At 41.2% G+C, this 12750-nt stretch overlaps 1 protein-coding gene across 4 annotated transcripts in view; it reads right to left on the bottom strand.

The window, feature by feature from the left end:
• LOC138753258 (exportin-1-like) overlaps positions 1 to 12750 on the bottom strand; it is a 113695-nt gene that overhangs the window by 5351 nt on the left and 95594 nt on the right. For all 4 annotated transcript variants that reach the window (XM_069916053.1, XM_069916052.1, XM_069916054.1 and 1 more), the window contains one exon: positions 10831 to 10993. In XM_069916053.1, the coding sequence (XP_069772154.1) occupies positions 10831 to 10993 (163 nt within the window). The remainder of the gene's footprint in view (positions 1 to 10830; positions 10994 to 12750) is intronic.

Here is a 12750-nt window from a genome sequence, read left to right on the forward strand (position 1 = left end):
CCACAACCACAACAAAAACCAAGATCTATTGTAGTAAAATTCCTAAGATATACTACAAGAGAAAAGGTTCTGGAGAAGACAATGGAAAAAGTAAGAGAGGGCAACAAGCCACTGGAGAACAAAGGGCAAAAAATCTTCATTTATCCAGATATAAGTTTTGAACTCCTAAAGAAGAGAAAAGAGTTCAATACAGCAAAGGCGATTTTATGGAAGAAAGGGTATAAATTTATACTGAAGCATCCCGCGGTATTGAAAATATTTATTCCAGGACAACAAAACAGACTATTCTCAGATCCAGAAGAAGCACGAAAATTTGCAGAACAATTACAAAAATAGACTGAGGGATGAAGACGGGTAATGAGAGTTAAAATGATCACGATTGATATGTATGTGGGTAAAGACAAAAATAGACTGAGGGATGAAGACGGGTAATGAGAGTAAAAATGACCACGATTGATGTGTATGCGGGTAAAGAGGTATAAGAGTGAATAGAGACAATGTGCATACGTGAATGTATCTGTAATTAGAGGAAAATATAGATGTATAGACAAGAATTAATAAGGGAAGGTAATGGAATAGAGAGAATAAGGAGGGAATTAAAAGAGAGACCTTTGTGACATATGAAAAGTGAAATCTTTTCTGGGGGGGGCTGGGTGGGGGGAAAATAGCGGTCACTGCAAAATCAGTTGACGCTTGCGAGTGGATTCGCAAACCCAAATGGAGAGGGGAGATGTGGTTGTCCGACAAGGGATAAAGAACAACTCAGGAGAGGAAGGGGAGATTGGGGATAAAGAAGATAGAAATAGGAGAATAAGGAAAATGTTGGATGTTGTAGGAATGTTGTCTTGTAAAGAGTTGAAAATAAGAAAACAGAAATGGAAAAGGAGGAAAGGTAATGATGGAAAAACGGAAAGAGAAGATAAACAAAATATAAAATGGCTACGCTGAACTATATGACTTTAAATATTAATGGAATACATAACCAAATTAAAAGGAAGAAACTACTAAATTTACTGAAAAAGGAAAAAAATAGATATAGCATTTGTCCAAGAAACACACTTAACTGAATTGGAGCACAAGAAATTAAAGAGAGATTGGGTAGGACATGTAACAGCAGCATCGTATAATTCAAAAGCAAGAGGAGTGGCTATATTAATTAGCAAAAATGTGCCATTTAAAATAGAAGAGGAAATAATAGATCCAGCAGGGAGATATGTTATGATAAAATGTCAGATATATTCGGAGCTTTGGAATCTACTTAATATATATTCACCTAACGAAGAGGATCAAAAGTTTATGCAAGATATCTTTTTGAAGGTAGCTAATACGCAAGGGAACATACTAATAGGAGGGGATTTCAATCTGAATTTGGATCCAAATATGGATAAAACGGGGGAAAAAATTAACAGGAAGAACAAAGTAACCAAATTTATAATTAAATCAATGCAAGAAATGAAACTTGTGGATATATGGAGGAAACAAAACCCAAAAGAAAAGGAATACTCATACTACTCGACTAGACATAAAACATACTCAAGAATAGACCTATTTTTGTTATCAGCTAGTATGCAGGATAGAGTAAGAAAAACAGAATATAAAGCGAGAATGCTATCGGACCATTCACCCTTAATACTGACAGTAAAGCTAGAGGACATCCCTCCAAGAATGTATAGATGGAGATTAAACCCCATGCTACTTAAAAGACAGGATTTTAGAGAATTTATTGAAAAACAATTAAAAATGTATTTTGAAGTAAATACGGAATCAGTGGAAGATAAGTTTATACTATGGGACGCAATGAAAGCATTCATTAGAGGGCAAATAATAAGTTATGTAACCAAGATGAAGAAGGACTATAATCAGGAAACAGAGCAGTTGGAAAGGGAAATAGTAAACATAGAAAAAAAATTAGCAATGAAGGAAGATACAACTAAAAGAAGAGAATGGGTGGATAAAAAAATAAAATATGAAACATTACAAACATATAAGGTAGAGAAGAATATAATGAAGACAAAACAGAAATATTATGAACTAGGTGAAAAAACACACAAAATCTTAGCATGGCAGCTTAAGACAGAGCAAACTAAGAAAATGGTATTGGCAACAAGGAAAAAAGACAAACAAATTACATATAATCCAAAAGAAATTAAGGAAAACTTCAGAGAATTCTATGAACAATTATACCGAACTGAAAACGAAGGGAAAGAAGGGAAAATAGATGAATTTTTGACTAAAATTGAACTACCAAAACTACAAATAGAGGAACAAAATAAATTAACAGAACCATTTGAAACAGTAGAAATACAAGAGATAATAAAAAAATTACCAAATAATAAGACACCAGGAGAGGATGGCCTCCCAATAGAATTCTACAAAACATTTAAAGACTTATTAATACCGCCCCTCCTGGATGTAATCAACCAGATTGATGAGACACAAAGCTTACCAGATTCTTGTAAAACAGCAATAATTACAGTAATACTAAAACAAGGGAAAGATCCACTCTCACCAGCGTCATATAGACCAATATCTTTGCTAAACACAGATTATAAGATAATATCTAAACTATTAGCAAACAGATTAGCAGAACAGGTACCGAAAATGGTAAATTTAGACCAAACTGGATTTATCAAAAAAAGACGCACAACAGACAATATTTGTAAATTTATTAACTTAATTCATGCAGTAGAAGGAAATAAAGCACCTGCAGTAGCAGTTGCTTTAGACGCAGAGAAGGCCTTCAACAGAGTAGAATGGAATTATTTGTTCAAAGTATTGCAAAAATTCAGTTTACCGGAGAAGTATATTAATTGGATTCATCTTCTTCTTTGGCTTGGCTTCGCGGACGAAGATTTATGGAGGGGGTAAAAAGTCCACGTCAGCTGCAGGCTCGTTTGTGGCTGACAAGTCCGATGCGGGACAGGCAGACACGATTGCAGCGGTTGCAGGGGAAAATTGGTGGATTGGGGTTGGGTGTTGGGTTTTTCCTCCTTTGCCTTTTGTCAGTGAGGTAGGCTCTGCGGTCTTCTTCAAAGGAGGTTGCTGCCCGCCAAACTGTGAGGCGCCAAGATGCACGGTTTGAGGCGATATCAGCCCACTGGCGGTGGTCAATGTGGCAGGCACCAAGAGATTTCTTTAGGCAGTCCTTGTACCTTTTCTTTGGTGCACCTCTGTCACGGTGGCCAGTGGAGAGCTCGCCATATAACACGATCTTGGGAAGGCGATGGTCCTCCATTCTGGAGACGTGACCCATCCAGCGCAGCTGGATCTTCAGCAGCGTGGACTCGATGCTGTCGACCTCTGCCATCTCGAGTACTTCGACGTTAGGGATGTAAGCGCTCCAATGGATGTTGAGGATGGAGCGGAGACAACGCTGGTGGAAGCGTTCTAGGAGCCGTAGGTGGTGCCGGTAGAGGACCCATGATTCGGAGCCGAACAGGAGTGTGGGTATGACAACGGCTCTGTATACGCTTATCTTTGTGAGGTTTTTCAGTTGGTTGTTTTTCCAGACTCTTTTGTGTAGTCTTCCAAAGGTGCTATTTGCCTTGGCGAGTCTGTTGTCTATCTCATTGTCGATCCTTGCATCTGATGAAATGGTGCAGCCGAGATAGGTAAACTGGTTGACCGTTTTGAGTTTTGTGTGCCCGATGGAGATGTGGGGGGGCTGGTAATCATGGTGGGGAGCTGGCTGATGGAGGACCTCAGTTTTCTTCAGGCTGACTTCCAGGCCAAACATTTTGGCAGTTTCCGCAAAGCAGGACGTCAAGCGCTGAAGAGCTGGCTCTGAATGGGCAACTAAAGCGGCATCGTCTGCAAAGAGTAGTTCACGGACAAGTTTCTCTTGTGTCTTGGTGTGAGCTTGCAGGCGCCTCAGATTGAAGAGACTGCCATCCGTGCGGTACCGGATGTAAACAGCGTCTTCATTGTTGGGGTCTTTCATGGCTTGGTTCAGCATCATGCTGAAGAAGATTGAAAAGAGGGTTGGTGCCAGAACACAGCCTTGCTTCACGCCATTGTTAATGGAGAAGGGTTCAGAGAGCTCATTGCTGTAGCATTATATAAGGGACCGTTAGCGAAAGTGACAGTAAATGGACATGTATCAAAGCAATTTAACTTAAGCAGGTCAACGCGGCAGGGATGCCCACTATCACCGTTATTGTTTGCGCTAGCTATAGAACCACTAGCAGAATTGATAAGAATAGATAATAATATAAAAGGAATAAAAATAAAAGACAGGGAATATAAAATCAGTCTATTTGCGGATGATGTGATAGTGTACTTAACAGAACCAGAACTATCAATAAAAGAATTATATAAGAAATTGAAGGAATATGGAGAAGTGTCGGGATACAAAATAAACGTAAATAAAAGTGAAGCAATGCCTATGAATAACGCGGATTTCTCAAAATTTAAGAAGGAATCCCCATTCAGATGGCAAATGCAGGCAATAAGATACCTAGGTGTACAAATAAACAAAAATCTAGGCCAATTATATAAACTCAATTACAATCCACTAATGAAAAAATTACAGGACGATTTAGAGCATTGGAAAGAGCTACCACTAACACTGATAGGAAGGATAAACTGTATTAAAATGAACATTTTTCCAAGGATACTATACTTATTTCAGGCATTGCCAATACAACTGACAGAAAAATTCTTCAAAGAGTTAAAGAAAATAATAAGGAAATTTTTATGGAGAGGGGCGAAACCGAGGATAGCACTAGATAAATTAACAGAATGGTATAAACAAGGAGGCTTACAATTGCCAAACTTCAAAAATTATTATAGAGCCGCACAATTAAGATACCTATCAGATTTTTATCAAACAAGGGAAAAACCAGACTGGACGAGATTAGAATTAGATAAAATAGGGGAAAAGATACCTGAACACATAATATATAAATGGGACGAAAAATTGGTACAACATAGAACTTCTCCAGTATTACATCATCTCCTCAATATTTGGAAGAAGATTCATGTAGAAAGAAATAAAACAAATTATCAATTACCAAAACTAATATTGACGCAAAATAAGCTACTCCCTTTTACAATAGACAACCTTTCCTTTAGAAAATGGGAAAAAAAAGGGATTAAAAAAGGGATTTTTCAGGAAGTAGATTCTTATCCTTTGAACAAATGAGAGATAAGTACAATTTAACTGGAGATACAGCGCTGGCATATTACCAACTGAGATCCTACTTGAAAGAGAAATTAGGAAGCAATTTGAGTTTACCAGAGGGAAGTAACCTTGAATATGTGATTACAGATACAATGTTAATCAAAAGATTTATAACAAATATGTATATTAAACTGCAAGAAAAAGAGAATGAGGAAACAAATGGTAAAACTAAACAAAAATGGGAACAAGATTTAAATATAAAGATAAAAAAGGAAACATGGGAGAAATTATGTTCTGGAATGATGAGAAATACAATAAATACGAGGCTACGTATGATACAATATAATTGGTTACACAGACTATACATTACACCGCAAAAGTTAAATAAATGGGACCCAACAGTATCTGATAGATGTTTTCGATGTAAAAAAGAAAGGGGAACAACAATTCATGCAATCTGGACATGTGAGAGGGTATAAAAATTTTGGGATGATCTCAATCAGATATTAAATAAAATAACAGAAAACAATATACCAAAGAATCCAGAGATCTTTCTCCTAAGTAACATAAAAAATAAAGAATTTGGAATTGACTTGGAGGATGCACAAAAAAGATTTGTTAAGATAGCCCTAGCCGTAGCAAAAAAATGTATTATGTCAACCTGGAAATTGGAAGATAATTTGAAAATACAACAATGGTATATAGAAATGAATAAATGTATTCCATTAGAAAAAATAACATATAGTTTAAGAAATAATATTGAAATATTCGAACAAGTATGGGAGCCTTACATTAAATACAATAGCGAAAACCTACCGGGAACAAACATTACCTAAGTTGATGGAAGGAGAAGAAAAGAAAAGAATGGACTCAGTAGAATTTCTGGTGTATTTTTGTTGAATGACAACATTGTCTGACTGGCTTAATGCAACCTAGATTGTATACCTAAAATGGATGAGAGGGCGGGTGGGGGGGTGGCTTGGGAGGAGGGAGGGGGGGGGAGAAAAAGACACTGTATATGTGTGAAAAAGAAAAAGTGTATATCATGGCTAACGTGATTTATGGTGTGAAAAATAAAAAATTTAAAGAAAAAAAAGATTGAAAATAAATCAAGAGAAAATAAAGAATTTGACAAAGACCATTGTTACAGAAAAGAAGGATGGACTGAAGAGTGAAAAAAGAGAACAGCAGGTAATTTTACAAATACCAGGTGGTGCCTGAGGGGTTTGAGAGGGAAACTTGTGCAAACACAATATTATGAAAGGGACAGACAAGACAGAGGCAGGTTCTGCTGGATAGAGACTAGAACCGGGCACCATGCCCTCTATGCTTTTCCCATAGAGTAGTGAATCTAAGACTGCTGAACGGCTCAGTTCACTGCGCCAGCGGGAACTTTGTTTTCCATTTCCATGCTATTTATAGTCATCGAATACCCCAGCCCCTTCCAGTCATAACAACAACTCTCCTGCTGGTGAATCAAGGAGGGGGAAACATTCCCAGTTACCATTAGACCCAAGGGAAGGGAGAGGACATCAACTGACTGGTTTGTCGTCACACACAACAGTTTGTAGTAAAAGTTACAATTATTCTGAGGGAAATATTTGGTGTGTGGTTGAAATGAAATGCAGAGGTCAAAACCTGAGCAGTGAGACCGGAGTGAGGGTGCAGTTAACAACCCAATCTGGTTGGGCCAAATGGCCCGTTTCCCTCTGACATAAGTGAAGCAAGAAAGTTGGCGGATGCTGTGATTGTAGTTAGTGCTGGAGGGCAAAGGTCCAGTTCTTTTGTGTTTTATCCCTCCGACATGAGTTAGTTCTTGACATCCTCCAAACTTGAGCTGAGCACTGTGTCCGTTGCTGCAGCCCTGGCTCTGGAAGTTGTCGACGAATCGCAGTACTGGCCAAGTGCCAGAGAGGTTGGGGTGAAGGGGGGGCTACACCTTCAAATTGTGGAGGGACCACTTGAGCTGGGTTCAGGATAGGTTTGTCCCATTGGGACATGGAAAAGATGGTCGGAAAATGGAGCCGTGGCTGATGAAGCAGGTGAGGCAGCTGGTCAAGAGGAAGAAGAAAGCATACATTAGATATAGGAAACAGGAAGGGTTCATTCATGAAAAGTATATGGTAGACAGGAAGGAGCTTAAGAAACGACTTGGGAGAGCTCGAGGGGGGCTGTAGGATTAAGGAGAACCCCAAGGCGTTCTGTGCGTATATGAAGAACAGGAGGATGACGAGAATGAAGGTGGGGCCATTAAAGGGTAAAGGAGACAACGTGTCTGGAGGTAGAGAAGGTTGGGAATTCTTTGCTTCAGTATTCACCAGAGAAAAGGACCTGGATCAGGGTGATGTCGAAATAGAATAGGCCTGTGGGCTGGACAGTGTTGAAATTAAGGAAGAGGTGGTGTTGGATCTTCTTAAAAACATTAAGATTGATGTCCCCGGGGCTGGTTGGATGCAATATAGCCCAGGTTGAGGGAAGAGATAGCTGGGGTTGCGGCCATGATCTTTGAGTCCTCTTTGGCCACAGGGGAGGTGCTGGAGGTTGGGAGATTGGGAAATGTGCCCCTTCTTTAACAAAGATAATGGGGAGAATCTTGGGAATTATAGACCGGTGAGTCTTACATCAGAGCTGTGTGCAAACTATTGGAGAGGATTCTTAAAGATAAGATCTATGAGCATTTTGAGAAGTCCAGTCTATGCAGGGATAGTTAGCATGGATTTGTGAAGGGAAGGTCTAACTGAGTTTTTTGAGGAGGTAACAAAGGAAATGGATGAGGGTAGGGGGTAGATATGATCTATATGGATTTCAGAAAGGCATTTGACAAGATCCCCAATGAGAGACTTGTTCAGAAAGTCATGAGGTATGGGATCCATGGAATTTTGGCTGTGGAGATTTTTTAAAAATAGCTTGCATGTAGAAAGCAGAGAGTAGTACTGGATGGAAAGTATTCTGCCTGGAGGTCAGTGAGTAGCGGAGTACCGCAAGGATCTGTTCTGGGACCCCTGCTCTGTGATTTTTATAAGTGACCTGGATGAAGAGGCAGAAGGAGGGGTCAGTAAGTTTGTGGATGATACAATGGTTGGAAAGGTTGTTTTTGGAGCTGAAGGTTGTTGGAGGTTACAAGAGAATATTGACAGGATGCAGAGTTGGGAAGAAAAATGACGGATGGAGTTCAATCCGGACAAGTGTGAGGTGATGCATTTTGGAAGGACAAACCAGAAGCTGAGCACAGGGTTAATGGTTGGTTGGTTAGGAATGTGGATGAACAGAGGGACCTTGGGGTCTAACTCCACACTTCCCTCAAGGACATCGTGCAGGTTGATGGGATAGTTAAGAAGGCCTTGGGGATGCTGGGTTTTATTAATAGGGGATTGAGTTCAAGAGTGGAGAGATCATGTTTCAACTCTTCAAAAAAATTCTCTGGTGAGTATTGTGTTCAGTTCAGTTCTGATCACCTCATTATAGAAAGGATGTGGAAGCTCTGGAGAGAGTGCAGAGGAGATTTACCACGATGTTGGCTGGATTGGGAAACAAGTCTTATGAGGCAAGGTTAGGAGAGCTGGGACTTTCCTCTGGAGCGAAGAAGGATGAGAGGAGACTTAATAGAGGTCTACAAGATTACGAATGGCATAGGTGGACAGCCAGCACTTTTTTTTTCCCAGAGCAGGCATAGCAAACACTAGAGGAGACATATGTACAATGTGAAGGAAGGGAAGTTTTAGGGGCACATCAGGTGCCTGGAATACCTTGTTAGAGATGGTGGTGGAGGCTGTAACATTAGGTGCATTAAGGGAAGAAAAATAAGAGGATTACAGGGTAAGGAATATATGGGTCAGAACAACATTGAGGGCTAAAGGGCCTGTACTGTGCTGTAGTCTGTTTTATGTGAGGCCTCAACCTGGCAGTTCTTGAGGCCATGGACAGGGTCGGAATGGAAAGTGGAACTGAAGTGACTGGGACATCCTTGCTGATAGAATGGACAAAGAGAAGATGCTCAATAAAACAAGGCGTAATCCATGTCCAGACTCCTCGACAACGTGGAGGCCTCATCAGGAGCACTGGATGCAGTAAATCATCTTTGGACATTCACAGGTAAAGTGTTGCCTCACTTGGAAAGGACTATTTTGTGCCCTGAATGGTGGCTAGGCGGGAGATGTACTTGGCAGTCACAGAGCTGCACGGAGGGGTCGATTAGTAGGGATGGATCGGTAGATCAGGGAGTGACTGAGAGAGAGTGAATCCCTCCGGAGAGGAGAGGGAAGAGGTGTCTGGCAGCAGCAGGATCCTGTTGTAGGTCAGAGACTGTATTGTATATAGAGGCTAGTGGTGGTGAAGACCAGGGCTGGGAAATGGGCATGGGCAGATGTAGAGGAAATGGAGGAGTGCTGCACTGAGATCTGATGAGGCTTTATTTACTAAAGTAGGGCATCTCACCTTCCAGATATCCTGTGATTGAAGTTTGTAAAAGGACCGAGTTGAGAGTATGAAAATGAGTCTATTTGTTTGTAAACTGTATAAAAGGAAGTCTTCAGAGTTTGTAACGGTGAATTGGCATAATTTCTTTGCCAGGGCACCAGTGACTAGAGCAAAAGGGTGGAGGGCAAGCCACGAGTTCTGAAAATGACACTTTCATGAGACTCAAGATTGCAATAAGATTTACTATGATGTTTCTAGGTCTTGAGGAACTGTGTTATAGGAAAAGGTTTTAGGATATTCCCTGGAACGTAGAAGAATGAGGGGAGAGGTATATAAAATTATGATGGAGAAAGACGGAGTAAATCTAGGTCGGCTTTTTCTACAGAAGTTACGTGAGATACAAACCAGAGGACATAGGTTAAGGGTGAAAGGGGAAACATTAAGGGAAACCTCTTCACACAGAGAGTGGTGGGACAGTGGAACAAGCTGCCAGCTGAGGTGGTGAATGTGAGCTCAATTTTAATATTTAAAAAGAATTTGGACATGGATGGGAAGGGTATGAAGGGCTATGGACTGTGTGTAGATCAGTGGGACTAGGCAAAATAATAGTTTGGAACAGATGAGTAGGGCCAAAGGGCCTGTTTTCATGCTGTAATTTCATAAATTTTAGACATACAGCACGGTAACAGGACATTTCGGTCCACAACCCTGTGTCGCCCAATTAACCTACAACCCCCATATATTTTGAAGGGTGGGAGGGAACCAGAGGCCTCTGAGAAAGCACATGGAGACACAGGGAGAGCGTACAAACTCGTTACAAACAGTGCAGGATTCGAATCCCGGTCCCAATTGCTGGCACTGTAACAGCATTGCACTAACTGCTTCGCTGACGCTAAATGTTCAATGAAGAACAAGTTGAGACTCACTCATTGAATATATCTGAGGCAGTAAGTTAGAAATTTGCATAGCAGGAAAATTAAGGGTTATGGTGGAAAAAAATGCAGGCAGGTGGAGCTCAGTTCAGAGCCAGATCAGTCATGATCTTGTTGAATGGCGAATCCTGGAGAGGATGCAGAGGAGACAAGGATGTGGCCAGGATATTTTTGCTATGAAAAAGGATTGCATAGACTGGGGATGCAAACAACACCACAAAAATGAGCAAATAACAGAACAAATATGAGCTGTTCCCTGCTCTCAACCATTTGACACAGTTATTGCTGGATAGTGACCAGAGCTACATGTTTGCCATGCCACTGAGTAACTCGGCACGTCACATTCGAATTGGCACTTACTCTTGGAGATGAGGGAAAGCAGTTTTCAGCAGGTTAGCTACAAACTCCTGCACGAAGATCTGATTGTTAACATTGGGAGTCGCTGGGCTCAAGGACAAAGTGATCCGGCCATCTTCCACCAAGCTGAACATGTAAGCCAAGATGGTAGCGTGCATCGTCAGCCCTAGCCGAGAGAGATCATTCAAACAAAAGTTTTAGGTTAGAAGCGATGGAACGCGGTGGCGGGAGCCTGGCACCCCCTTCACTCCACCTGGGAGGTAGTTCTAAAGTTGCCCCAACACCTCGTTTATGGAATCCTCCAACATCAGATCCAGCTGAAATTTAGCCAGGACTGAGAGAAAATAGCTCTCCAGTGAATGAGGCAAAATATCCTTACCAGAAATACAGGAGATCCCTCCCCAGGTATTGGAAATTCACCCTTAACAGAATTTAATAAACCATATATTTAACAGGCAGAATCAAATTTACTCTCATGGAATTTGTGGAAAGCAAATCTAAAAACCAAAATTATTCTTTACAATTCTTGCTTCTTGACGCACACTCAGATGTTGTGGTCTAAAAATACCTCCCCAGCCATTATGGTTATATAAAGGATAGTTTTCTGGGAATGTAACCCCACCTCCTTCCCTCCAAAGCATTGGAACAGTTGTTTTATAAACGCTCCTTTCAATTACACTTCAGCCAAGAGCCTTGCGCTCAGAAGAATTTCTATTCTTATGCTGGGTTCCCAGAGCCAGCTACCCAACCCACCCTATCCCACACCAGCTTCAACCGCACACTTATCACCTTTGGCCAAACACCAGCCCAGATGACAGGAGTGAGGAGGAGCAATTGTGGGGGTGGAGGGAGAACTTGTCAAAGAGCAAATAAAATCGGCCCCCAACGTAGATGATGGGTAATTGGAATTAAAACAGAAAATGATGGAAATATTCAGATTGGGGAGCACGGGGGGGGAGGGAGTGAAATCCCCAGAAAATAATTTAATTAATGTTTCGGAATGATTATAAGTGTAACACATTAAAATGGTTGGTCGACCCCAGTAGGTCACGCAGCGTCCAAGGAAAGCAATAGACTGTTGACGTTTGTGCCTCAACTTGTCCTCTGCTTTTCTGAGGAAGAGCTGAACTCTGAAACGTCTATTGGTTTGCATGGATGCCGTGTGACCTGCTAAGACCATCCAGCACTTTTGTGTGTCATTCTAGCTTTCCAGCATCTGTAGGCTCCTTGTCTTAAACCGCTGACAAGCTGATGTAAAAGGCCTTCAACATTGAGACTCCTTCCCACCAGCATTTCACAAGATCCCTCCAGGGAATAAAGTTCTAACCTGTTTAACCTTTCCCTTCAGGAACTGTTACAGAGAAAGGTTAAACAGGTTCGGACTTTATTCCCTGTAGTGTAGAAGAATGAGGGGAGATTGGATAGAAGTATTTAAAATTAGGAGGGGGATAGAAAGGTTGGCTTTTTTCCGTTGAGGGTGGGGGAGATACAAACCAGAGGACATGGGTTAAGGGAGAAAGGGGAAAAGTTTAGGGGGAACATGAGGAGGAACTTCTTCACACAGAGAGTGGTGGGGTGTGGAACGAGCTGCCAGCCGAAGTGGCTAATGTGGGCTAAATTTTAATATTTAAGAAGAATTTGGACAGGTACATGGATGGAGAGGAATGGAGGGTTATGGACTGGGAGCAGGTCAAAAAAAATGGTTCGGCTCAGACTAGAAGGGCTGGAGGCCTGTTTCTGTGCTGTAATGTTCTATAGTAGGAGCAGAAGTGGGCCCATTGAGTTTGCTCTGCCATTCTAATCATGAGTTGATCCATCCACCCACTCCCCAGCTTTCACCTCTTGATGTCCTGACTGATCAAATACCTGTCAATCTCTGTCTTAAATACACCTACTAAAACCTTGCATGTGGCAACAGCTCCC

Source organism: Narcine bancroftii, chromosome 2 (genome assembly GCF_036971445.1).
Source record: "Narcine bancroftii isolate sNarBan1 chromosome 2, sNarBan1.hap1, whole genome shotgun sequence".
NCBI classification, from domain to species: Eukaryota; Metazoa; Chordata; class Chondrichthyes; order Torpediniformes; family Narcinidae; genus Narcine; species Narcine bancroftii.